The 27,126-nt window shown below is 34.1% G+C and overlaps 6 protein-coding genes and 1 pseudogene across 7 annotated transcripts; 5 read left to right on the top strand and 2 right to left on the bottom strand.

Annotated features, from left to right (window-relative positions):
* On the top strand, positions 371-1,230 carry LOC104764716 (protein COBRA). The gene is given in 4 exon segments (XM_019240800.1): positions 371-605; positions 784-928; positions 930-1,049; positions 1,189-1,230. Coding segments are annotated over 4 exon segments (507 nt in total). The 5' UTR covers positions 371-405.
* LOC104767404 lies at positions 2,641-3,629 on the top strand (annotated as a pseudogene).
* LOC104764715 (anaphase-promoting complex subunit 6-like) lies at positions 3,729-7,555 on the bottom strand. Of its 2 annotated transcripts, XM_010488302.2 has the most exons (16): positions 7,219-7,555; positions 6,986-7,120; positions 6,782-6,855; positions 6,495-6,534; positions 6,338-6,383; positions 6,132-6,211; positions 5,803-5,975; positions 5,585-5,710; positions 5,260-5,334; positions 5,046-5,171; positions 4,818-4,887; positions 4,632-4,714; positions 4,385-4,498; positions 4,203-4,302; positions 4,072-4,107; positions 3,729-3,957 (listed from the first exon to the last, which is right to left on the bottom strand). In XM_010488302.2, exons 1-16 carry the CDS (start codon positions 7,462-7,464, stop codon positions 3,853-3,855), a joined length of 1,629 nt encoding a protein of 542 aa, XP_010486604.1. In that variant the 5' UTR covers positions 7,465-7,555; the 3' UTR covers positions 3,729-3,852. The 2 variants fall into 2 exon arrangements, with proteins under 2 accessions (XP_010486604.1, XP_010486605.1); XM_010488303.2 differs by lacking the exon at positions 5,260-5,334.
* On the top strand, positions 11,965-14,297 carry LOC104764714 (heme-binding-like protein At3g10130, chloroplastic). The gene is made up of 8 exons (XM_010488301.2): positions 11,965-12,273; positions 12,354-12,440; positions 12,517-12,587; positions 12,685-12,786; positions 12,887-12,991; positions 13,356-13,491; positions 13,873-13,982; positions 14,070-14,297. Exons 1-8 carry the CDS (start codon positions 12,012-12,014, stop codon positions 14,142-14,144), a joined length of 948 nt encoding a protein of 315 aa, XP_010486603.1. The 5' UTR covers positions 11,965-12,011; the 3' UTR covers positions 14,145-14,297.
* LOC104764713 lies at positions 15,028-15,884 on the bottom strand. The gene has a single exon (XM_010488300.2). It carries the CDS (start codon positions 15,798-15,800, stop codon positions 15,273-15,275), a length of 528 nt encoding a protein of 175 aa, XP_010486602.1. The 5' UTR covers positions 15,801-15,884; the 3' UTR covers positions 15,028-15,272.
* On the top strand, positions 19,821-20,309 carry LOC109130776 (uncharacterized protein At1g43920, Chloroplastic-like). Its single transcript, XM_019240799.1, has 2 exons — positions 19,821-19,979; positions 20,046-20,309. Exons 1-2 carry the CDS (start codon positions 19,821-19,823, stop codon positions 20,307-20,309), a joined length of 423 nt encoding a protein of 140 aa, XP_019096344.1.
* On the top strand, positions 24,641-25,849 carry LOC104764712 (40S ribosomal protein S28-1). The gene is made up of 2 exons (XM_019241113.1): positions 24,641-24,737; positions 25,458-25,849. Exon 2 carries the CDS (start codon positions 25,459-25,461, stop codon positions 25,651-25,653), a length of 195 nt encoding a protein of 64 aa, XP_019096658.1. The 5' UTR covers positions 24,641-24,737; position 25,458; the 3' UTR covers positions 25,654-25,849.

The following is a 27,126-nucleotide window of genomic DNA, read 5'->3' as shown; positions in this document are numbered from 1 at the left end:
AAAAAAAAAAAAAAAAAAAAAAAAACTTACGAAATGTGGAGTGTATATTCAACTGCGAAATTTCTCTTTCTCTTGCTTTTGGTGGAGGCTTCATTGGCTCGAAATATTATGATTCTAAATAGATGTATCGCAAGTCTGCATACATATTACAAAAATAGTTCCGATTTCTCTCTAACCTGCTTGTGTAGCCCCAAGTGTAAGTAACTCGATCTCTATTTCTATTGCTGAATCATCATATATGCTTGTTATATATAGAGAATCAACAATTCCAATGCCATCATAATTATTTTTACATGTTTTCGTTTAAATATATATATATATATATATATATATATATATTGGGTTCTCTCTTTCGATCGATCAGATTGGAATCCAGACGGGAATGTGACAATAAGATGGGACATCATGAATAACACTCGTGGTAGTTACACGGCTAACGTCACAATCTTCAACTACTTGAAGTATCAGGACATTCAAGGGCCGTGGTCATTGAACTGGCTATGGGACGACGACGAAATCCTTTTAAGCACTGTTGGTGCTAAGAGCAGTAATTTTACGTTGCGTCCAGACTTGGTGCAGTTGCGTTATGAATTCCGGTGGCGGAGGTAGGGTATAAAACCATGTGGGTCCATTGACAGTGCATTTTTTTTATTAGCTGAAATTTTAGGAAACAAATCAAATTGACCCCTATAAAATAGCAACAATTGACTCTTTTAAAATTTTTAAATAACATAATTGACCCCAATAATTGTTTTTTTCTTTGACCTTGTGCATATTTCCTAGGATTACCTCTGGGATTACCATTGTGAACTTACCGCCACAAACTGATGATGATGATGATGATGACGACCACGACAACGGCCAGCGAAATATAGTACCAGCGGGTGATGTGATTCCTTGGTTTAGAGAAGAAGAAGCCGGCGACCTCAGAGAAAAGCTCTTTCTCATTCCAAATTTCTGTTGGTCGAGCTAAACTAAATTATAATCATCTTCCGGCAATTTTGGTTAGATTGAACACACCAAACTTGGAATACACTTGTGGTAATTTGGTGAGAGTCACTGGTGATTTGAGTAAGTACTTTATTGATGATTTTGGTTGCCACATCACTTATATATATTTAAACTGTACGTACCTCTAGTTAAGCTAGCTTTTACAATCACTTAATGTTACTTTTATTTATTTATTAGATACGTGGAGCACGAGCTGCGTTCCCTCCATCTTTAGAGTAGTTGTCACCCGCGTGATTTGAAGACGAAATAGCTATATGATGTTGCATGGTGTTTTAATTTGTTTTCTGTTATTCATTTTCTTTTAAATTTTTCCTTTTTCTTGGTATCTAGTTTTGAGTAATTCCTTCTTTTTTTTACGTAGAATATATGGTTGGAATGTTGTTTAAAGTTATTTGAATTGACCATGTAATATTTTTATGTGTGGAGTTTTCACATAATGTGAGTATGTGACTAGTGACTACTATATATTAGCATATATAGACGTTTGCTATGTGCTTGTATCGTATAATTAGATGACCCAAAAGGTGCGAACGTAACTATATATTAGGACTGTTAATCACTAATCATTTAATCAACAAATAATAACATAGCATCTTCAAAATTATGTCGTTATATAATAATATAAGCTCTTACATATGTGTGTGTGTTCACACTTGGTTGACGCTAGCTGCTATCGATCGAAGGGTGTACATCACTACATTGCATTCACGACATCAAAATAAGCACAACAACCTAGTACAAACAAGTGTTTTAGACGAAGAAAAAACAAAACCAGTTAACGTAGTAAAGAATAAAATATTAGTTAGAATGGAGCGAGCTAGGGTACTGCGAAAAAACAATACCTCCAAGATGTCCCTAAACACTTTTATCACTTTGGCCCATTGTGCTCAATTTGTTTATGATCTCAAAGCTGTTTGAAGCTTTGAGAGACTTTACTCTGATAGCTCGGTCGCATAATTTTAAGCCTCTTAACTAACACTAACCTACAATAATAAGCTTAACTAACACAAACCTACAATAAGCTTGACTAACACAAACCTACTTTACTATTGAACGACTTGCATGATCTTTGAACATTTTTTAGCGTGTCATTTGACAAATAAAATATTTCATGTTTCTTTCATAATTATATATTTCACAACAAAAAAGAACTTGTTGTTTGTAATGATTTGTTACAATCACAAACCATATATATATACATGCATATGGGTTCATATTCCCCTTACAAAACATCTTCTTAACCCATATCACATTTCATCTCTCAAAATGATGAAGTTCTACCAAAGTTTTTTTTTCTTATTCATTTTTCTTTCGTCGTTTCATTTGTCTAGCATGTCTTGGCCCACTCCATAGAGATGTTAGGTTTAGGAGGCAATGGCGGAAAATTATCCGCATGGTTGTTGAACCATTTATTCTTCCGGGGGGGGGCTTATGTGTTCCTGTTCATTGGTGATCCCCGACTATCAGAGTGTAGTTTGATTCTATCGAGGGATCACCAATGGACAGGAACACATAAGCCCCACGAAGAAAAGGTGGTTCAACAACCATGCGGATAATTTTCCGCCCGTTGCCTCCTAAGCCTAACATCTCTCTTGGAGTGGGCCTAGACAAATGTTACATAAACCTTATATGGCTACTAGGGAAGAGAGAGATAAGTATAGATCTGTCCTTGAAGATGCAAGAAAGGTTCAGTGGAGGTACGGTTACCCTCCAGACTTCAATAGTGTGAATCAGCTATTCGAAGAAGGCCAGACCAAGGTCCTCGGGATTTATTGACAAAGAAAGACCAATATGATATTTGCTACTTTTATAATATGTGAATCTGATTCGTTGATTGTGTTTGATTGTGAGCGCAGGCGTTGGAAGAGACTGTGCAAAACGCAATCAAGTCATGGGAGATGGAGTTTTCACACAAGATCCGTTTACAGGACTTCAAGACCATAAATCCCGAGAAATTTAAGCTCTTTGTCAATGGTAATTACCACATGCACCTAATCGATATGATCTTAAACTGTATAGTTCCAAAAAAGAAAAGGATTAAAGTGGTTTTACTTATTAGGGAGGGAAGGTTTATCAGCTGAAGAGACGCTTAGGCTTGGGAGTTACAATGCTTTGCTTAAGAACTCTTTGCCTCAAGAGTTTCAGTACTATAAGCCAGAGGAAGAGAGCTTCGAGTCATCACATGACGCTTTTAGATCTGCTTTACCACGCGACTTTGCATGGGAAGTACTCTCTGTGTACTCAGGACCGCCTGTTATGGCCTTCAAGTTTAGTCACTGGGGATACTTTGAAGGAACTTTCAAAGGTCATGCTCCTACTGGGGAAATGGGTCAGTAATGGTTCAGTTCCTGGGTCTAGGAGTTCTAAAGGTATGTCTAAAGCATGAATTTGTGTCCCTCCTAATCTTTAAATGGTTAAAACTCTAGCATCAGGATTCACATACTTCTAGAGGTTCTCTACAGGTTGATGAATCGATTAGAGCAGAGGAGATTGAGATTTACTATGAACCAGGAGAACTGTTCGGGGGACTACTCAAGGGACCTCTTATATCAGAGAACAAAACCACAGACACTGGAGACAACACTGCAGAGAAACAAAGCTGCCCATTCACACAGTAGGAAATTTTATTTATCTATGAATGTCTATTGTCCGTATAACGTTGGTTTATACCAGAAAATAAAAAAAACAGAAGTGTATTTGACCCTTTAAAGAATATATTGTAACAGTCTCTTGGTTATTGATGCATGGAATAAATTATAAGTTGTGTTAGGCGTCACAATTATAGTACAGATAAATTACAACAAGAACTAGAATAAGACGGTTAATTTAACTGACCAATTTCTAGCAGAGCTCAACCTTTGCATCAACCCCAGTCTGACATTCATCCATGAGAGCTACGTTCAACATTTCGGTACAAAATTGATCATCAGGTTTCAACCACAAGGCCTGAAATAGAAAGAAAAAAAAAGAAAAAAAATTTGAAAAATGTATAGCTCACCGACAGTCAGAGAAGAAAATTAAGGAAATAATTATAGTTCTAATATATAGTAGAGTGTATACCTTGTGATAATATGAGATGGCAGCTGAGAATTTCCCCTAGACAAGAATGAGATGGAAATGGAAAAAATGTGATAATCAACGCAAGTATTGTTTCAAAGAAATGACTGTCATTTAAAAGTACATTCAAATACCTGCAAATGGTAAGTGTAAGCCAAGCCGGAATAAGTGCTTAAGCTTTTTGTCGATAGTGTAAGTGCTTTCTCATAATATGAGATAGCTTCATGGTCCTTTCTGTTTATAAGAAATTTCACGAGTCAATAACTTCATTACATTCACAACAGGAGATGCTAGTTGTGTGTGCACCAAAATACACCTTTGCTTTCTATATGCATGAGCAAGATTGACCACAGTTGGTTCCCAGGTTTCAGTTAATGCAGATGGTATATGGGACAATGTCAACTCAAACCACCGCACAGCTTCACCATACCTGAAATATAGTTAATGTTGTTGACTCAATTTACTGGATCATTACCTTCTCCCCATTTTATTGTGTAGCTTTGTCGTTAATAGCATTTGGAAATCTCAAAGATAAGTAGACTGTAAATAGAAGAGGAACGCACTCTTTCATATGATATGCAACAACTCCGAGTTCATTGTAAACAAGTGGATCCGAAGGGCATATCGCCTTTGCTTGCATGAAAAACTGGACAAAGACAAGGGATCAAAGTATATACAATATTTGCACAAAGATAAGTCAATAAGTCATATAGTTTGAATAGATCCGACAGCATTGTCTAACTTGTTACCTGGTCCGCAAGCTTGTAGCTGTGAGTTCGCATATACTCCATTCCAATGTACAGAGTTGGCAAATGACACCTGGAACAAGATAATATCAAGATTCAACCTGTAAAAAACAATTTGTGACGTAATAAGAACACTTCTACAATGCTAGAGGGCTAAGAATGACTCATTTTAGACACAAGTCACACATTTACAGTCACTAGTTTTGAAGAAAACAAGAGTAACTTGATTACCCTGGCAATAGCCTAGCGGCAGTGCGATAGGCAGACATGGCTTGGTCAGCCTCCTCTTGGGCAGCAAAGGAATTACCATAACCTATCCAAGCTGGTGAGAATGAGCCATCTATACTCGTAGCTTTACTGCAAGACCATATAAAAATAAATGGGGGTCTAGGTCAGACACATGCACCTACCACTAGAGTTGATCAAGACTGCATAATGCCATAACCTAAAGTACCGCCGAGCTTCAGCATACTTTTTGATACAATAGTAGTAACAACCCACCGCAAACCATGACAACGCTCTACAAAACCACATATGAGTATTTATACCACAGCATCAAGCAAAGGAATCATGCAAATTTTGACTCAGACACAAATATTTGAAATCATTTTCACATGTTCAACGAGATGAAGTAAAGAAAACATATTCAACCAGAAAAACATGCTCTTGAAGTTGATTCATGGTCTTGACAAGCTGCGATTGGGATAAAAACTATATTGACATGCTCACCCACTGGCCATATAGCTTGAGTATGTAAATTTTATACTCACTTTAAAGGGTAGTCTTTTACCAAATTGCACGCCATTAGATAAAGCTCATTTGAATTACCAAGTTCCATGGCAGCGGCCAAATGTACCAAGGTACACTTCAAATGAAAAGGATCTTTCTCAAGGAGTCTGTCAAATAAGACCAAAAGAGATCACATTGCTATAATCATTCAAGTTTCATATTGCTCAAAATTTAGTATCAGCAGTACTATACAACTTACGCAGAGGTTAGTTCGAAACACTTCTGATATTCACAGCATTGATGGTAGTACTCAGCTTTACAGGCCAACAGATCAGTGTTATTAGCCAATGTGATCATCGATGATCCAGAGACACTACCACTTTCGTTCTCAAGCTTCTTGAACTTAGCATCTATCGTGCTCTGTTTGTCATACTGGACATGAAGAACTAGTAAGTACCAAGAAGAAAAAGGAAAGATGCTTGCCAATAGAAATTAGCAGAATAGAGAATCAGCAAGCAAATTCCAAATATAAGCGCCACATAACTATTGACACATCGGATCAACACTGTACAACATAGAAATGTTTACCTTCTTTATCAAGCATGAATAGAAAGACGAGAGCCATTCGTCTTCTGGACTAAATTGCAGTGAATAAAGCAGACTCGATTCTGAATTTATGTAATTAAAGTCAATTGAAGTCTCAGTTAACTTCTAATCATGTAAACGACTGCACCATGAAACAAATAAGACGATAAAATGAAGAAGAATGAAAAAGCTAAAAAACTATAACTCACCTTCTTCAGATGTAAGCATATGACTTTCAATGAGGCATTCCAAAGCCTGAAAGGACAGATTACAGAAATCACATCCATGTAACAGTTTTCTGATAAAGCTACATCAGGTTTTTTGCTAAAAATAACATGGAGCAATTGACTAGGGCGCTAAAAGTACCTCATAGCACAGAGGATCAGCCTTTATAGCAGCTTTGTACCTGCAAACCCAACCGAAACTAATGAGTTAAATGGATATGGAGTTCAAGATTCCCACACACCACTCAATCATGATTAGATGGATCAGCCAGATTACACACAAGATCCTAATATTTCCTACTAGCAGTTCAGTGAAACGTAAATACATGCTCAGATCATGTTACACCACTAACTCAATAAGATCAGTCTCTCAAAATGAAAATGATCCCCTGAACAAGAAAGATAAGTGAAAGAAGAAGGCTCACTGACCATTGTCGAGCCTGAGAACGGTTTTGTAACGCTCCATATGCTTTCCCTCTTAAGAAGCATATTGCCGATGAAATCTGCAAAAGACAACCCCCCCATATATCAGTGCAGGTACTTGCAAAACCTTCAACCTCAGATGGTATAGTGGAGAAACCAGTATTATACATTTGAATAGAGTTAAAAAAAAAAAAAAAAAATCTAACTTACATTAATCTCTCGGTCCTCTGCATCTTTATCAAAAACTATGACGTGACCATCTTTGGCATCATAGACAATTCCATCTTCATCAACCTTAGCATCACCAAGCATCAAGAGACACTGATCCCATTCCTTCAATTCCTCCTGAACACACACACACACACACACACAGATTTTACCCGATAAAACCTAAAACCCTAGATTCAAGCGAAACAATCTGAAATTCAAAATCGGAATCTTACGAGGCATTTGGCGGCGAGGTAAAGGAATTGAAGATCTCGGAGGACAATCTTAGAGGAGTTGAGAAGGTGAAAGGCGCGTCGGAAATGTCGGCCGAGAAAAAGAGCTTGAGCTTGCATATAAATGTCAGCTGGGTCATTGGTGAGTGCCGCTACTTTGTCGGCGAAGAAGATGGCCGACGAGTACAAATGCTTACTTACGCAGTCTCGAACCACGCCTCGGATCTTCTCAATTTCTTCTTCCCTCATAGCTTCCTCACCAGAATCTAAGCAAAAAGATCTCAACAAAACAAAATAAATTTGGGATAATCGGAAAATTGTGCGACTCCGTTTCTCTCAGTCGTCGGGACAAAGCCAAGAGCCTCGGCGGGAGAGTGTAATTATAATAATAAAAGAAAACCGTATTAAACCGATTGGTTCGTAGCAAGAAATCTACCGGTATGATGTATGGATAGGTCCACCCGTCCAACCAAACGACATCGTTTAAATAAAATCGAGCACGGTCATTAAATAAATAAAATATTATTTTGTTTATGGGAATTTAAAAAACAGTGGAACCAAACTCCTAGTTGATTGCGAAGAAGAGACATGATGATGATCATCAGCTCCTCCATTGGACTAATCATTTACTCAGAGCCATGCTTAATTTATAGAAACTATCTTAATATTTCACATTATTTTACCTTGTGAGTGGTCAATATTCCAAGGCTACATTCTACAAATACTAATACTTCTACGTTTATTAGAGGCTTTTTGTATTTACAATTGTTTTTAAAGTTTTTTTTTTTCAAATTTTAAGCTTAGATGCATTTTTTTTCTTCTGTTTTTTTCTTATACCAAAAAAAAATGTCCACAATCTTCAATATTTGCCTTAGGCCTCTAGATCCCTAGGCACGGCACTGCATTTACTCAACAAATAATAACATAGCATCTTCAAAATCATGTCGTTATATAATAATATAAGCTCTTACATATGTGTGTGTTTACACTTGTTGACGCTAGCTGCTACCGATCGAAGGGTACATTGCATTCTCGACATCAAGATAAGCACAACAACCTACTACGTACAAACAAATACCAGTTAATGTGGTGAAGAATAAAATACAAGTTAGCATAGAGCTAGGATACAACGAAAAAACAATACCTCCAACTCCAAGATTAAAAGTTTCCTTGATGACCGAACCGAACCCTAAACACTTTTATCACTTTGACCAAATATATGTTTTGTTGCCCCAAGTTGTTTATCGCAAAACTGTTTGTAAACTTAGAGAGATTTACTCTGATTTTCTTGGTGGCATAACTGCATAAGTTGAGTCCTCTTAACACAACATGCACAGTTGATATTTTTGGATAGTCTAATCCATTTCAATAGTGCCTAGTGCATGGTACACCGTACACACGATTAATCGAATGGTTATATCATAAACAAAAAAAATATTACTTTGATATTTTAATTTATTATCCCCTATATATTAACAGAGAAGCATTCTCTTGAAAAAGCTGATGTGTCGTCGTCAGAGAGCTCGAAACACATTTAGCTATTTAACCTCATTTATATTTATTATTTACAACTATATGTCATTGTGTTTTTGACCAAAAAAAATGTGTTATTCCTAAAAACTTTATCACCTAACTTTATTAATATTAATTAAGGTTAAGCTTTAAATATATTATAAAAATGATTTATTGAAATGCATTTGTAACCCACGCGGATCTCAGAATTCAAGCAGGACAGATGCGGCTCAAAATATTTAAACCCGTTGCAGGATGGCTTAGCGGACGGGTTTGACCGAGTTAACAATTTTATTTAAATTATCCAGTTCATGAAATTTTAGTTTTTTGTGATTTTTATCTGATTTAATAGATCAATATTTTGATAAAAAATCTAACGATCACTAATTCGGTTCACATAATATCCAGATCCGCTATCATGTCAATCTAAAATTTATGGTGAAACGATTACTATTTTAATTTTCATAAACTTACATAAATTCAAATCAATATAAGTTTGTATTATAAATGTTATACTAAATAAATATATTTACAAATGTAATATCTTAAACAAAAATTTCACTCCGTGCAACAGCACATGTTGTTACCTAATTTATTTTTAAACCTAGTTAATGTAGTGAAGAATAAAATACAAGTTAGAATGAAGGATACTGCGAAAAAACAATACCTCCAAGGCCCTAAACACTTTTATCACTTGGCCCATTGTGCCCAATTTGTTTATGATAACAAAGCTTTGAGAGACTTTACTCTGACGATTTTCTTGGTGGCATAAGTCAAAGGCTCTTAACACAACCTACACAAATAAGTAGCTTATGCAAAGTTGATATTTTTGGATAGTCTGATTCATTTTGATAGTGCCTAGGTAGGCACGATAAATCAAATGCGTATATTAACAACAAAAAATCATTACTTGATATTTTATTATTTAACGACTTCCGGATATTCTGGTTATACATTGTTATATTTTATCTGTAATCACTTCCCTTTCTTATTAACTTTTTAGCTAACTTCTGTTGTCACACATTTTTGTTCAATATAAATTCACAAAAAAAAAAATCTATTTATATAATAATAAATAATTAACGAAGAAGTAATATCTATTATTACTATACATGTGTAATGAATATGTTTATTTCGTAATATATATATATATATATAGCTTAAAAAGAAAAACAAAAAAATCACCTTAATATTTTATTATCTAAATAAAAGTTGACTATGGAATATACAATCGTAGCCACAATTGAGGGATTGAGACAATATAGTAATACTTTGAAAATAGTTATTTTATATAAATATTGCATTATTTCTTAAGGCTAGAAAAATGTCCATAGATTTTCTCATGCATATAGAATTTATTATTATTATCTTTTATAAAAACTATTTTACCACTATATTTTTTTGAAAGAAAACGTTTCAGTACCTATGGTACCTTGCATCGTCCGCGAGCAATCGCATTCTCCCTTTTGCTGACTCTTGTGAACCCACAGAGATTTCGATAGTCCAGAACAATTTTATTATCAACTTTTAGGAAATAAACTAAAGTCACATAATTAATAAATCATATATACATATTTCTTGAAATTTTTTGTTTTTTTATTTTTCAACTTTGATAATAATTTTCATTAATATTTTTAATTTGAAGTAAAAAATAAATATTATTAATGATAAAATTGAAATTTAATATGATATTCAAATATTTAATTTAAATTATTTATATAAATTAACACATAACCTAAAGTATTTAATGGTAAAAAACAAAATTATTTTGAAAGTAACAAGTTACATATATTTTCTATAAAATCAAATGAAGTGCAATCAAAATTTTAAAGTACATCCCCAAAGATTCATTTTTTTTTAGTATTTTTTTTATATTCACCTTAGTTTAAGTTATGTTGCTAGATTTAGTTATAATTGTTTCATCCTTGTAATAAAAACTAGATAGAAAATATAATATCAAATTATTTTCTATATATATATATATATATAAATCCTTTTAAAATACATATTTGACTTAAATAAAAAATTAATGATTTTTGTATAATTATATGTTGAATCACAAAGTAAATATAATGTTGAGTATTCTAAAATAAAGGTTACAATTTTGTTGGAGGTAAGAGAGAGTTCAGAAAAATTGATTTCATAATTATATTACCAAAGAATCTTTCGATAGAACATTGCATATTTTTTATTTAAAATAAATTAGATATACATGACTGGAAATGGTTTCTTTAGCTTGATTCTTTTATTGTGAGATGGTTAGAATCAATATTTTTGAATCCGATTAATTAATTTTATTATAGCCATCCAAATTTTATTACACATATTAAAATATATCTTAAATCAAAACAAAATATAAGAAAGGAATAAGTATATAAAAACAAAGAAGAGATAGAATTGAAAACACTGTAAAATATATATTAAACAACATATATAATCAAACTCTTACATTGATATCTTAATTGAGTTTTGAACCAATGCAAGATCATAAAAAAAAAAAAAAAAAAATTAGGATTTGAGATATGGTGGAGGAGGATGTGAGAATTGTTATTTATAGGATAAAAAATTATGGAAGTTATATTTCTTAAATAATTAAATTAGAGCAGTTATAATTATAGCTAATTGTGTATTTAATTAAAAATGAATGGAGAAAAATATAGTCAATTCATAATTTGTGTAATTTCTGTTACAATCTAGTAATAAAGACTAAATTCAAAATATTAATTAATGTATATGATTAAATGTGTTGTGTTTTAAGTTTAGTTAAAAAAAAATACCAAATAGATCAATGAGAGATTGAAATTTTGAAACCTTACATATATGATGTAGTATAAAATTAGAGGGTATTACTTTAATATGTCATCTTAGACAATAACACCAAAGAAATTAATCAAATGACTATGGTAAAAAAAATAGAGATTAATCAAATGACTATGGTAAAAAAAGAATTCCATGTACAAAGTTTTCACTTTGTTTTTGGGTTTCATTGTAAAGTGTAAAATCATTAATTGTTCTTGGGCTATGGATAAAATCATAAAATCATAGAACCATTTAATTATTGTAGGCGAATAATAATGAAAGAAAACCGTATTAAACCGATTGGTTTGTAGCAAGAAATCTACCGGTATGATGTATGGATAGGTCCACCGTCCAACCAAACGGCATCGTTTAGTAAAAAAATCGAGCAGTCGTTAAATAAATAAATATTATATATTTTTTTTGTTTATGGGAATAAAAAAAAAACAGTGGAACGAAACTCCAAAGATTGATTGCGAAGAAGAGAGATGATGATCATCAGCTCCTCCTCCACTGCATCATCATTCCTCTCTTCGTCTCACACGAAATTCTCAATCGATCTCAATTCGTATCGGAACCATAATCAGAGATGCTCAATTGTTTGCTCCGGCGTCAGAACGGCGAGAGTGATAGCAATGAACAGAGCTACGAGGCAACAACGGCAGAGTCAAGCAGCCGTGTCCGCCACTGAATCTAGGGTTTCTCTTGTCTTTGCTCTCGCTTCTCAGGCGTCCTCTGTCTCTCAACGCCGTAAATGTTCCGTCTTTATAAATCTTTCAATTGCTGTAATTTTTGTATCTGAACTTCCATCATTGTCAAATTCATTCTAGTTTTGGCTGATTTGGTGGTGGAGACTGCGAAATACGTGTTTCCCAAGAGTTTCAATAGCTCTAATCTTGAAGAAGCTTTGATGTCTGGTTAGTGTGTAGCTTAATTGTGTTAGCTTTGTGTTCACTTTTTATTTGCTAAAGCTTGAATTTTTTTTTTCTGTAGTTCCCGATCTCGAGACAATGGAATTCAAAGTTCTAAGTAAGACAGACAAGTACGAGATTAGAGAAGTCGAGGTTTGTTCTTAGTTGCTCTTATCTTGGTGGTTTCACTCACACTCTCTGTTTTAAACTGGGGTGTTAGTTTGAATTTGATGTTATGAATTTGGAACAGCCTTATTTTGTGGCCGAGACTACTATGTCAGGAGAAAATGGATTTGACTTCTATGGTCCTTCTAAGTCTTTCAATGTGTTAGCTGAGTACCTCTTTGGTAAGGTACTTATGAAGGCATTCCTTATGGATTTTGCTGCATCTTTTGTATGATTTTGAATTGTTGTTTTGCTTTAAATTTGGATACTTTTTTGTTTTTCATTAGAACACAATAAAAGAGAAAATGGAGATGACGACTCCTGTCGTTACTCGTAAAGTCCAATCTGTTGGAGAGAAGATGGAAATGACAACTCCGGTGATAACTAGCAAGGTATTATATTTCATCAATGGATCTTGGAGCGTCTCTTTTTGGAAGTTCTTAGCTTATTTTAAACATAGATAGCAATAGCATACTTTGGAGGAGCTTTGAGTGAGTTAGTTTCTTCTGTTTATTACCATATCTAGATGATTGTTTATTGAGAGCATCACACTCCTATGCTTTAGAGTGTAGATCAGTGATAGTGGATAGTATTATTTTCCTATTATGTAAGTGCTAGGAACCTGGGCTACCTACTTGTTAGCTGCTCACAAAAATTGTTTTCTGAAATTGTCTCTGGTTCATTTTTTATCTTGTTCTTGATTCTACTCCTAGTCAGTTGGTATCTTGTTCATTTGCATGTATACTGTTGCTTCAGGCTAAAGATCAAAACCAGTGGCGGATGTCTTTTGTCATGCCCTCAAAGTATGGTTCGGATTTGCCATTGCCAAAAGATCCTTCAGTCAAAATTCAGGAGGTGCCACGAAAGATTGTTGCTGTTGTCGCCTTCTCAGGTAAAGGATACTCGATTTCACTTCCACGTCTGATGATTCTCTAGTTTGAATAATCAATGATATAGACCAGAGAACACCAAACTAGTTCCATTTATATATGCCTGTCTTCTCATGATTACAAACAAGAGGTCAAAAATTTCAGCAGAATTTTGCTACAATGAAAAACAAGTGTTTATCTTGAAGCTAATGAATTCTCTAAGATAGTATTGTCTAGTCTAATGTGTAATATACAGTACACAACCTTGACATGTAAACAAACAATAATGCTCATTACATATTCATCATGGTTTGGAATAGTTGTCTTTCAGAGGGTACCTCTTGAAGCATCTAACATAATCAGATTTTTGTTGTTACCGGTGAACAAAATCAACTTTGTTTCAGGCTATGTTACCGATGAAGAGATTGAGAGACGGGAGCAAGAACTAAGGAGAGCTCTTCAAAATGACAAGAAGTTTCGAGTGAAAGATGGAGTTTCAGTTGAAGTTGCACAGGTTCATCAACAATCATAATTAAAATAATGAAAATCCAATCTTATGTCTTAGACTCTCTACTGACACATATCAGTTCATTTCCTGCAGTATAATCCACCATTCACTCTCCCGTTTATGCGCCGCAACGAGGTCTCTCTCGAAGTTGAAAGCAAAGAAGATTAGCTTCCTCTTCTCTAGTACATACATACATGTATATACATACATACACAGTTCAAACATCTGTGCTAAAGACAAAACGCGTTTACTTGAATAGTTGAAAATGAGTAGTAATTATTAATAAAATGGTCTCTGTGAAGCCATTTTCTTCACCCACCATTATTGATCTTTGCTTTGCTTATAGGCCACTAGAGATGCCTATAGGCTTTGAAATTAACCCAACCAAGCACTCACACGGTCAGACCTAGGGCTGGGCAAAATAACCGATAACCAAATAACCGACCGAAACCGAACCGAAAAAAACTAAACCGAACCGAACCGAAATTCTTCAAATACCCGAATGGTTAGTAAAAATCTATATCCAAACTAACCGAAACCGAACCGAACCGAACCGACAATTAAATGGTTAACCGAAATATCCGAAAACCTAGAAGATATCAAATATTATATACTTAATATTATGCAAAACTATAAAATAAACTTAAAATATAAATTATTTCTAGATTCAAAACAATTAAATATTTTAAATAATCAATATATGTAAATGTTATTATTTTGAATTTACAAAGTTAAATACTATTTTGTAAAATTGAATCCATATTTTTCCCTTTTTTGTATTTTTGTTATTGTATATTTGGTTAATTTTGGTTATATTCGGTTAGTTTTGGTTATATTTGGTTTATTTGGTTAATGTTAATATAATTTATGTTAGTTATGGTTATTTATTTAAATAACCAAACCGAAACCGAACCGAAAGAAACCGAACCGAACTAAACCGAAATTTCATAAATATCCAAATGGTTACTATATTACTATATCCAAAATAACCGAAACCGAATACAACCGAACCGAAACCGAATGGTTAACCGAATGCCCAGGCCTAGTCAGACCTTTTACCTTTAGGACAATTCCATCTTAACAAATTCCCATTTTTTTGTTTGGATACAAACTTTGAACTTTCTACAAAAGAGGTTGCATGTATTACACTTGGAAGTTGGAACAGTGTATCTGGGAATTACATGTGTTTCTTTTTTCTCTTGAACAAGCTTTGAGTCTCTGTTATCATTGTATGTATATATATAAGTATATGTCACATATATATATATATATATGTAGATATGAACATCCTATGGGTTAATTAGTTTCAGGAATGCTATCTAACAAAGGTCTCCATCCTTTATGACACTCATCATCGTCACCATCATCATCACAAAGATGTTGCTTAGCAAGAGTCCTATAAACCATATCATGAACTGAGCCTCCTTGAAGCAGCTTCTCAAGCTCTTGCTTACTTACAACCATCTTCACTCTCACAACTCCATTAGTCTTCTCCTTGGTGTTGTCACCACAATTTGTTAATCTATCGTCTTCTTCTTCTTCTTTATCCACCTCTGGAATTGCAAATCTGACTTTCTTCATCGTCTTCATGTTCTTCTTGGTTGTGGTCGTCTCCTTGGGCAAACGATAGTAGAGACGACCACAGAGAAGCTTGGCTTGTGGATGAAGATGGCAATTGTTGGAGAGAGAGTCAAAGAGGGAGTAGTGAGGAGAGAATTGGGTGAGGATGTGATGAACCTTCATGGGTCCTCTGTATTCAACTACTTTCCCATCGTTTCTCATTATCTTTATCACTTTGTTCTCCATTACTAAACAGTTCCCCATACTTTTTACTTTAGTTTGTGATTTCTTTTGTAGATAAAACCTAATGCTTAAGAGATTATTTTTTCGTCTCTTGAGTTTTTTTGGAGATTTCTGTTTGCACATATTTATAGAGCTTACGGTTATGTAATGCCCTTGCATTTCGAGAGTATTCATGAAAATGCCATTATCTCAGATGGACCCCTAATTGATCTTTATCTCATTTTTAAAAGTGTTTATATATTTCGTGGTGGGGGTGTGGTCGGGTGGTGCTCTCCTAATTATATATTTTAAAAAATTGGATCTACAAAAAAAAACACTAATCGATATATTTACATAAAAATCTTGGAATATTAGTTGTAGTTAGTGATTGTGCCATTGTGTGGTATAGATTAGTGTGATCAGAATATATCAACTAAAAGGATTATAATCAGTTAAACGAGTTTGGCTGAATGTCCCCAATGGATGGTATATATATCTTCCAAAGTTGCATGTCGTGCATCACCGTTGCATGCATCCAATGTATGTTCATGAGTTATGTAAGTGGTACAACCGTACAAGATACTCAAATCGATTAAATTAAAATTACATTTATCACCAAACCCTTCAATACTATATTGTTTAATGACTCCCCTTCTTGTTGAAAGGTATATATATATTCTTCTTTGGAGAACTGAGCTAGTGTCATTTATAAGAGAATAGAATTAAACTAATTTTAAATATTCAAGTTGTTTCACTAATAATGATTCGTTTCATGTCGGTTAAATTAATAAGGATGGTGGTCACATATATAATTTCTCTCCGTTTGTCAAGAAAAAAAAGAAAAGATTAAAGATTTAGGAACATTCATTTGCCGCATCGGTAGAACTAAACACTAAAGTAGAACACGTTTTGTTTATCAATAAAATTGACTATATATCTGTATTCGTTTAACAATTTCTGTGTAATTGCATTACACCAACCATATTTATACGTTAGCTAGTGAACATCTAACCACACTAGATTCAATTCAACTGTTACAACCATTCACAATCAATTGACCAAATAGAAAAGGATTGTAGCGGAGGCTTGCCTACTTCATAAGGTGGAGCCACTAGGACTCTAGGATGACCACAAAAGGAGTCCAAATGACTTTTGATGAGTGGATGTCACTTCCAAATTCGAACCACAACTTGATTTCTATAATCATTCTTACATTGAATATTGAGAAATATTTCCAATTTCTCTTAATTATTGCTAATCTGCGCCCGCAAGTCCCACTTTCCTATACTAATCTTCCCATTAATCCAATAAAAACTTCTCACTATACGACATGTTAAACGCATTACTTTAGTCTTTATAGATATGCACTGCCAAGAGATTTTCATTGCAATATCCTCATTTGTTTGCATTTATACTTAAGTTTTATGACTTTTGTAGTTTTGAATTGTTGCTCAAAGCTGATGATCAATTTCGATTTAGTAGAAATGAATTTTCATAAAATTCAAATTATGCATATGTCTCGGTTTATTTTGGTTTGTCTAATTAGTCTCACGTTCTAGATAGCTCCACTCGATATTGTTTTTTTTTTCGTAACGTCGGATCATCAACATGTTGTTGATTCTAACACCATTTGCTACGAATCTAGCCTACATAATAAGTCAAATCAAGTGCACAAGATCCATGCGTAAAATTTTATCCAAAATTTCGTTTTCATAAAGCGGGTATCCTAATATATTCCAAAAGAGGAAATAAAGAAATCGATCTCTTGCACTCTTTATTTTTTGGCTATTCACCGAATTTGATTTCTTGTGATCCCAAAAGAAGTAGGCATTCGGGTCTGCCTAAAATAAATGTTGACGTCATCTGTTATTTGTGCACAAAGAAATGCGTACTTGTCCGTTAAGGCATATACATAGCCTAATCTATAACAAGAAAACCGAACACTCTTTACAAACTTAGTTATCTTGCCTAGTAGCTTCACCAAAGTTTCTCTATCCATCACTATCTCACATATGCACATTTATACATATAATCCTACTTGCCCTCTTGATAACGTAAGCGTCTGCAAAGTTGATATTTTTGGGTAGTGTGGTCCATTTCATCAACTAAGTTTTAAGTGCTTACGATGATAAAGTGGGTTCCATAATAGGTTCCACCAATGAAGCATGTTTCGTATTCTGTATATTATTTTTCCTTTGTAAACTAGAAATTTTAGGTATGGATTCATATTAATCCCAATACATATACGATATCCTTACCAAGTGACTTAACGTATTGAAGAATGAAGAGAGCATAGGTGGGTTTAGATTATTTTCCTTTTTCTTTTGGTCGGCAGAATTTTTGTCCTTTTTTTTTTTTTACTGAATGTTGGTTTTAACTTTTTCGTTGACCGTTGATTTGGGTACAAAAGATAAAGAGGTAAAGATTAAGAAAAAAACATACAATGAATGGGTGGGAAAAGAAGAAAAATTTAGGGTTGTTTTTTTGCTTTCCTTGGTAATATAGTGGATGTTGATGAATGATGATCTAAGCCAAAGATAAATTTAAAAATTACTAAATAAAGGATTTGATTTGCCTTTGCTTACAATGTAGGGCACTGATGAGTGCACTTCCCCATTTAGTGGTGGCGGCAGAAATTTTTTAACATGATAGAGATGGAAATTTAATAAATTTTTGTTGTAAAATATGATGAACCCTATGATGAATGATTATGATATCCTATGCATCCATATCATGCATTTCTGTGCATACAATTCTCATCACCAAGTTCCACATCATGATAATTATAATATACATAAGCAAGCCTGTTCTTTTTTGAAAAACATGAATAATAATTAGTTTAACACTAGATTAGGTGGTATAGTCATCTATACTTATTATGTTAACGCAAAGTAATAAAGTGATTTAGAAGGGGAAAAAGTCATCAATGATAAATAAATGGAATAACATCAATAATGATTTAAACTATAACTTAAACGGTATACTATCAGTAATTTTGATATCAAACGATGATAAAACATACATATTAATATCAGTAAAATAATAATTATTATTTACAATGAATAGTAATATTGTATCAGGTAACAAATTTCTTACTGAGGCATGGTATTCGTCTGTTTACAAGTTACAATTTAACATCTGGAAGCGGAAGCTTTGGCTCTCCTATCATCTTTGCAACAAATTTGGATTCGAGGTTTTACAAAGACATACTTTAATACTTTAAAGACATCTTTGCAAAATTCATATCTATAAGTTTTACTCATGTCAAACAACATTCTAATAGTGTCGTTAGGATGTAATAATTATAATTTTATAGTGCTAACTATAATCCGCCTATTTAGCTTGCGAACAATTTGTATTTTGATTTTTTAAATTAATGAAATTTAATTTCGACAATATATATATATATATATATATATATATATATATTCGTGAGAATTTTAGATTAGTATAATATTTTAATTTAATCGTTATCAAACATAAAAATGTAGATATTTAGAAACTATATATGGATCTAACTGCTTGGTCATGACTTGGGTTGGAGACAGCAAAAGGTCCACTAGATTTTGTGGGGTTCATTTTGAAAAATAAATGTAGTATGCATAAGTTAATTATTAAAAATTTAAAACGAACGTTATGACCAAAGTTTGGAATCAGCTTACTAACCGTTGGCAAAATAATCTTTTATCGTTAATTAGAGAAAGAGAAAAATATCGTTAAAATCACGAACTTTCAAATTGTGGCCATTTTAATCACGAACTCTAGGTAAGGCCATCAAAAACATGAATTTCTGTTGACTTACCGTTTTAATCACCATATTTTTGTTGACCAAGACGAAAACGACATGTCGTTAACTCTCTAAACGGAGCAATCAGCCGGCGTTAACAGGTCGTTAATACTTCCCCGTTAATGTCAAAACGACACCATTTGAACCCGAGAGAAAACATATCAAAATTCCCAAATCGATCCCATTTGAAATCACAATCCCTAATTCTCTTCTCCCCAATCTGATTTTTCGATTCTTATCTCAATCCAAAACTTTTATCTCATTCCCCAACAGATATGAGTTGCAATTCTGGACAATCAAGTGGTGAGAAGAAAGTCGGCGGATGCCATGGTGTTCCCTCGAAGTGTCATTGCGGCAAAGATGTTGTTTTCTACACATCGAACACGCAAGCAAACCCAGGAAGACCTTTCTTTCGCTGTCCAAACAGAGGAGATGTATGTAATAGAATTGTTTTGCTTTTGTGTGTTATCGAGTTTTGATTCATGTTTTTGTTTTTTCAGGACCATTTGTTTAAATGGGTTGAAGAAGGTGTATACGAAGAGGTTGTAGATGCTTTACCAAAATTTTCTATCATTGGCAGAGAGATTGAAGATTTGAAGGAAAGGATTGAAGAACTGAAGGAAGATGGAATGTTGATCAAAAGAGACACTAAGAAATGGAAGTTGATGAGCTCATTGTGCTTGGTGTGTCTTACTTTTAGTGTCATTGCCATTGTGATCCTTCTTCTTAAAACCAAAAACCCAAAATTTGTTCTTGGTTACTAGAGTCTTTTGTATTCTGTTTTGAGTTTGTTGTAATGTGACTTTGTAATGGTAGTTTGACAATGGAAGACTTTGTTGCAAGTACCAATTCATAAATAGAACTTGTTTTGACAACAAACCAAAAAACTTGACAACAAAACAAAACAAATCCTTGACAACATAGATAGGTTCTACTTTGGTTCTTGCCCTTGTGAGAAAACAAAACAAAAAACTAGTTGGAACATTCAAACCATGATCCAAATCTACCAAGTCCTTGCCCTTGTGATCCTTCTCCTTGTGATCCTTGCGGTTGTGGTCCTTGCGGGTGTGGTCCTTGACTTTGTGATCCTTCTCCTTGTGGTCCTTGCGGTTGTGATCTTTCTCCTTGTGGTCCTTGCGGTTGAGATCCTTCTCCTTGTGGTCCTTGCGGTTGTGCTCTTAAGGCGTGTGCTCTTGATCCTTGTGAAACATGTGATCTTGATCCTTGTGGTACTTGAGAAGATTGAGGTACTTGAGAAGATTGAGATCCAGCCGGTATTTGATGAGGTTGAGATCCTTGTTGTCCTTCATGAGCTCCTCCTTGTGGTACCTAATTCAAATGTATGTAAAAAAAAAACTTGTAAGCTATGCTAACTTACTTGTAAGCTATGCTAACTTACTTGTAAGCTATGCTAAAACTTGTAAGCTAGGCTAAACCTGATATTTTCGTGGTCTTCCTCTTGGTCTCTTTGGTACACTAACGGTAGTTGGATTTTTGCAACTGCCCTTGTTGTGGCCTTCTTGATGACAGTTAGAGCATGTCATTATTCTTTTTTCTCTTGACATCTTCTTGGTATTTGAGGAAGACGAAGATTCATTTCTTCCTTTCCTCCTATCATGGTTAGAAGGCCTTCCGGGATTTCCTCTTCTCCATGGTGGTGGCAATACAGGCAACCGGTTCAATCTAGGCCACAATGGCATCCCTTGCACAGGCCTAATACCATCAAGGTATGTCTCTCGCCACCTTTTCTTTGTGTAGTAGTCGTTGACATAATCCTCAACCTTCTCTTTTTTCCCTATTATCACACATGCCGCATGAGAACATGGGATTCCAACCATTTGCCACTTCCTGCATCCACAAGTTCTTGCATCCATATCAACACTATAACCTACACCATTGTTCCATACCTCATGTATGTTGTTTCTGGCCATATATCTCTGGCCATATTGGGCTCCAGCAATTGCTTTTTCAATCTCAGCATGAGCTCTTTTTGTGAACCGTGTCTTCAACCTATCAGCTATGATGAACCTCTTTGCATTTCTGACCATGCACTGTCGTCTTATGTCCTCAAGCAAATCGAGCAAAGGCTTTCTCCTGGCTTGTCTAATAGTCCTATTGAATGACTCACTAAGATTGTTAAGATTATCATTGCAGCAAGTACCAATATTGAAAAAAGTTCTTGACCAGGTTATTGGATTTGTAGCTTGCAGAGTGGTGTACGCTTGAGGGTTGTACTGCTTGAGTTCTGCCATATTGTCATTAAACTCCCCTGTGGTGTAGCTGTGTGCTATCCTCCAAAAAATGCGTTGTAGTTCTTGGTCGTGGCTGTCTCGCTTCCAATTATCCATTATGTGTCTTGCACATTGTCGATGCTCAGCCTGTGGAAGGATGTTACTTATTGCTTTAACTAAACCCTGCAAAAAATAATTATGAAGTGTAATTAGTCAATAAGTTCTAAAATGAAATATGAAACAACAAAACTTATTGCTTACCGATTGTTTATCTGAAATGAGCGTTAGAGGTGTCATTGTAACCAGACCTAAACTTGCAGAGAGATGTCTCAAAAACCAGTCCCAGTTATCATCATTTTCTATTTCTACAACTGCCCAAGCCAAAGGAACAATCCTATTGTCTCCATCCCTTCCAACTGCAGCTAGAACATGCCCTTTTATATCCCATTTTATAAAAGCTCCATCTATTCCTATGATAGGTCTACAAGTTTTTTTCCATGTATCCTTTTGAGCTTTAAAACAGATATACAACCGAAAAAACCTCTGTTTGCTTCCAACCACTAGCCCTGGAACAGTCTCAATCTCAAATCTTAAACATCAAAGACTCAGGATCAGACCAATCTTTAGGAGCTGCCTCATCTTTGTCTTTTTCTTCGATCTCGTCTTCGTCGTCCGACGACAAAGGATCCGGTAGCTTGTCATCGTCCCATATATCATTCCCACTATCGGAATCCGAACCACCTTCCTCTGTTCTAACCAACTCTGGGAAATCATCTTCGATGTTTAAGTTGGTAACTTCTTCGAGAGCCGGTTCTTCGACATTAGCTTCATCGACATTAGCTTCGTCATTTCCACCACCAATTGCATCATCAACATGATTGCAATCCTCATCTCCATACACCGCGCAGTCATCTTCACTGTCGTGCTCAACTGGAGCCTCCAGTTCGTCATCTTCATCACTTCTTTTTTTACGTTTTCCATGCCGACGTGAAGCTCCACCTTTATCTCCAACAACAGATTCAGATACAGCCGGTTCACCATCTCCATCTCGGACATTTGAAACTGTTGGGTCTTCTGGTGGAGCTCGAACTCCATCTTCAACTCGAAGAGCTACTCCATCTTCAACTCGAGGAGCTTCAATTAAACTCAGTGATTCGTCTTCTGGTGGATCTCCAACAAACGATATCACTCCTTTGTTTCTAACTTTCGGCATTTGGGATTGAGAATCGATTGGGGAAAAATCGATTAGGGATTGAGAATTAGAGAATTAGGGATTGAATTATCAATTTGGGGATTTTGATCTGTTTTCTCTCGGGTTCAAAGGGTGTCGTTTTTGCACCTCCGTTAACCCATTAACGACCTGTTAACGCCGGCTGATTGCTCCGTTTAGGGAGTTAACGACATGTCGTTTTCGTCTTGGTCAACAAAAATATGGTGATTAAAACGGTAAGTCAACAGAAGTTCATGTTTTTTATGGCCTTACCTAGAGTTCGGATTAAAATGGCCACAATTTGAAAGTTCGTGATTTTAACGACATTTTTCTCATTAGAGAAATCACTAGTAATCACATATAGAAGATTTAAGAAAATTCTTAGATCTTTTAAAGATCTAATATTGACATTTAAATTCATATTAATCAAAGGGACGACAACAAAAAGAAATTTAGAAATGATGGATCACATCAATTTAACTACTACTATGTCCTTCACATCTATCATATATTCATATTTCACTTAATCATAAGTTATCTATTTACTTTTTTCATCTCATTGATTAACCTTGTTATTATTCATATGCACATCTTTTGCATATCATTTTCCCCTTATTTTACCATACCCAATTTTATTAAATCCATCATCAAAATAAAGTTTTTTTTGTTTTCTTCGTAATCGTAATATATTTATATTATTGTGTATATATACATACATATTTGACCAAATAAATATATATGTGTATATATATATATATCTAAACAAAATCCTGAGTTTGGTTGTTTTCATAGATATTATATTATGAGAATTTGGCTATTTAAAATGTTTTTTATCTCTTTTATTTCTTATTATTTGCCTATTTGGTTCTCAATTAATTTTCACCCTTTCCAAAATATATTGGGTGACATATTTCTATTTTTAATGTTCCTTTTTTTCCTAAACTTTGATGAATTGGTTATATTATTCATATATGAAATTGTTGTTATTTTTCACCACACTTGACTTTTTTTGTTTACTTTTTATTAACGAGCTATATATAGATTGAAAATTTTAGATGCGTCTTAGTTTTGTTATTGTTGTATTTATTATTACTAGGTTCCCAATTATTATTTTTTTCCAAAATTTGATTTTCACATAATTTTGTTTTTGTCCAAACCATAACAAAATGATTCTTCTAGGAATTACTTTCTTCTATGCCTACATTATTTGATTAGCACTTCTTTGTTTTTCCTCATCCAGTTTTTCCAAACTCTTGATGTATTTATTGGCTTAATTCGATTTGAATTTACTTTGACCATTGCTGTAAAAAATATAAAAAAAAAACTTTGACCATAGGTTAATTGTTAAGAAATGCAACCTTTATACAGTACTAAAAAAGTATAAGGCTGTCCAATATTAAAGTCATAATGTTACATTTTCTTGGATGTCAAAAAAAAATGATAATTAACTTCCATATTTCTATTTATACATTATGAGATTAGAGGTTTGTATAGTAAGGCAGTAATTCCAATAACCGTCAAATTCTTTGTCGAGACAATAAAAGAACCGGTTCGGTATGGAATTAAATTGAACTGGTTACGGTCTTAAAACCGGGTCAAGGCTTTATAACCTGATTTTGACTTTTGGTACAATATCTATAAAGTTCTCGTCGCGTCTCTCGAAATTAGGGTTCTTTCTATCAATCTATCTTCTGCGCTTTCACTCTTATCGCCGCTAAAGCTCTAACCCGTCCGCAGAGCCTCTCTAACAGGTTCTCTTCATCTCACTCATTACTTTTTTAATCTCGATTCCTGCGTATAGAGATCGTTTTCTATATGTTTTTGCTTCTGATTATCTTATTCTGAAATCGTTTAGAGTCGTTTATGATCTGTATACAGTTTCGTCTCCTGCTTTGTTAGATATCAGTTTAGCTCCTGATTCATTGAGAAACCAAGCTTTTCAGCTTAAGAAATGTTAGGGTTCTTGCATTAGGATTGGAGGATTTTTAAAAAAAAATTGAGACTGATTGAGAAAATCTCATTTACTTGTTTTTCAAAAAGCGTAGAGATGATGATATCTTGAGTTTTCTACATCTGGGTTTTGAAGTTTATCACTTAAAGCCTATTGCTTTGATGTTTTGGTCTGATTCTAATGTACATTATTGCTAGATATAATGAATAGGTTACATTCATGTTATCTCTAGTTCGTCTCAATTAAATTGTGATTTGATCTTATAGCTTCGTAATCTTAAGTGTTGCAAGTTCTTATAAGTGATGTTAGTTTCTGCATTTGCAATTGAGACCAGATTGAGAATTCCGTGAAGCTGATGAACTGGATCATTGTTGTCACTGATTTAGTGCTTTCTCTGCTGTTCTTTTATATGTTGTGTATAAAAGTTAATACATTTTTGATTCAAATGCGAATAACGTATCTTTAGTTATTTCACCTTTTGTAAAACTCGTTTCTGATTGTTTTTGGGTTGTTGAATCAGGATGGATTCTCAGATCAAGCACGCTGTTGTAGTGAAAGTGATGGGAAGGACTGGATCAAGGGGTCAAGTGACTCAGGTTAGAGTGAAGTTCACTGACTCAGACCGTTACATCATGAGGAACGTGAAAGGACCAGTCAGAGAGGGAGATATTCTCACCCTGCTCGAGTCCGAGAGAGAAGCCAGAAGACTCCGTTGATTCTTTTGCTCTTGCCAAATGTTTTTTTGGTTGCTTTAAAGAAGAAACAAAGATGTTATTGTTTTGGTAGTTGATGAATTCTATATTTTTATTTTCTCTATGTAAACCTTAAATCATCAAAGACTGATGCATTCTACTCTGTTTCAGTTAGATATTTTGATTGAGTAATGAAGAAGTAAAACATTGGATGGCTCAAGTTGATCTTGGTGTATGAAGAGTTTTAATGCTACTGTTGATTTGTAAACTAGTTATGTGTCTCTCTAATCAAAACCTTAAACTAGTTATGTGTCTCTCTAATCAAAACCTTAAACTAGTTTTGCAATAATCAAAATACATAATAAAAAGCCACAGGCGAGAAATTCATTGTATGTAACGGCTAAACCACTGCCATAACCGTCGGCCGTTTGATTAATAAACCAAAAACGCATCAATTAACCGGTGTATTGTGTGGAGATCAAACCATCTTCAAACATGGTTGTTCAACCGTAACCAATAATTGTACCGGAAAATCGAATCGGCTTCAACCACACAACAATATAGGCATCTACATTACGTATTTGGAAGCTAACTGAAACATCTCAGAGAGAGTTACTTGTAACATTTGTAGCTGTCGTATATGAAACTGGGTCAACAGTCCAATGTGAACATTAACTCAGTCAATTAATAAGTCCAATTGAGATGTTAATTCACGAGAATCACGACTGTAGTAAGTGCAGTTTTAAGAGCTACATACAAAGACAAGACAAGGAAGATATAGTTTCAACGTTCAACAAAAAAAAAACCTCATCTCCTCAAATTTCACATCCACACAACTTTTATCATTTTTAAAAGTTATAGTGTTGCATGCAAAAGTTTTAAGAATATAAGTTACATTTACACACCTTTTTTTTTTTGTTAAGAATAGCGTCACAAATCCACCTTTAGTTTTGGACTTCCTTACTTTCCTACAATATTTTATGAATAATTTTATTTTATTTGATCTGTATATATACAAATACTCGTACATCTATATGTAACGAAAAAGGTTAATTTTACAATTTTATATTGTATTAAAGTTATTGATTAATTGATTGCTGAACTTTATTTTTGTATCAAAGTGATTGTTTAGTTAATCAATATATATAAAAGAGTCAAGCAAACTAATATATATAAATAAATAAAAAGGAACTGATAATGAAAAAAAAACTAAAACTGAAATAAAGAAATAACAAAGTCAATGTAAGGGGGGAACTCCTGAATGTCTATGGCCCCCATAAAAGAAATGAGTTCCCAACTCATCTCTATGCAAGTTCGTAAGGTCATAATAATTAATAAGTACCATGTAAATGTGTGTTATCAACTTTGGGATCATCTAGAAATTAACTGCGGGTGTTATCTACCACTTGCAGGTTCTGGAATTGCTAGCATTTCCGAATTAAACCTTCTTAGGGTAAATGACCAGAGCCCATCTGCGTCTTTGTGTGTCGTCCGAAG

This window comes from Camelina sativa, chromosome 19 (genome assembly GCF_000633955.1).
Source record: "Camelina sativa cultivar DH55 chromosome 19, Cs, whole genome shotgun sequence".
In the NCBI taxonomy this organism is placed as follows: Eukaryota; Viridiplantae; Streptophyta; class Magnoliopsida; order Brassicales; family Brassicaceae; genus Camelina; species Camelina sativa.
This window is presented reverse-complemented; position numbering and strand designations above follow the sequence as displayed.

Bases quoted from the DNA above. Each gene is read 5' to 3' on its own strand.
- LOC104764713 (XM_010488300.2), bottom strand. From the start codon at position 15,800: ATGGGGAACTGTTTAGTAATGGAGAACAAAGTGATAAAGATAATGAGA.
- LOC109130776 (XM_019240799.1), top strand. From the start codon at position 19,821: ATGAGTTGCAATTCTGGACAATCAAGTGGTGAGAAGAAAGTCGGCGGA. The intron at 19,980-20,045 runs GTATGTAATAGA...TTGTTTTTTCAG, and splicing joins GCTGTCCAAACAGAGGAGAT to GACCATTTGTTTAAATGGGT.
- LOC104764712 (XM_019241113.1), top strand. From the start codon at position 25,459: ATGGATTCTCAGATCAAGCACGCTGTTGTAGTGAAAGTGATGGGAAGG.
- LOC104764714 (XM_010488301.2), top strand. From the start codon at position 12,012: ATGATGATCATCAGCTCCTCCTCCACTGCATCATCATTCCTCTCTTCG. The intron at 12,441-12,516 runs GTTAGTGTGTAG...TTTTTTCTGTAG, and splicing joins TGAAGAAGCTTTGATGTCTG to TTCCCGATCTCGAGACAATG. The intron at 12,588-12,684 runs GTTTGTTCTTAG...AATTTGGAACAG, and splicing joins ACGAGATTAGAGAAGTCGAG to CCTTATTTTGTGGCCGAGAC.
- LOC104764715 (XM_010488302.2), bottom strand. From the start codon at position 7,464: ATGAGGGAAGAAGAAATTGAGAAGATCCGAGGCGTGGTTCGAGACTGC. The intron at 6,535-6,781 runs GTCAGTGAGCCT...TTGGGTTTGCAG, and splicing joins CGTTCTCAGGCTCGACAATG to GTACAAAGCTGCTATAAAGG. The intron at 5,335-5,584 runs GTGAGTATAAAA...GTGGTTTTGTAG, and splicing joins GTAAAAGACTACCCTTTAAA to AGCGTTGTCATGGTTTGCGG.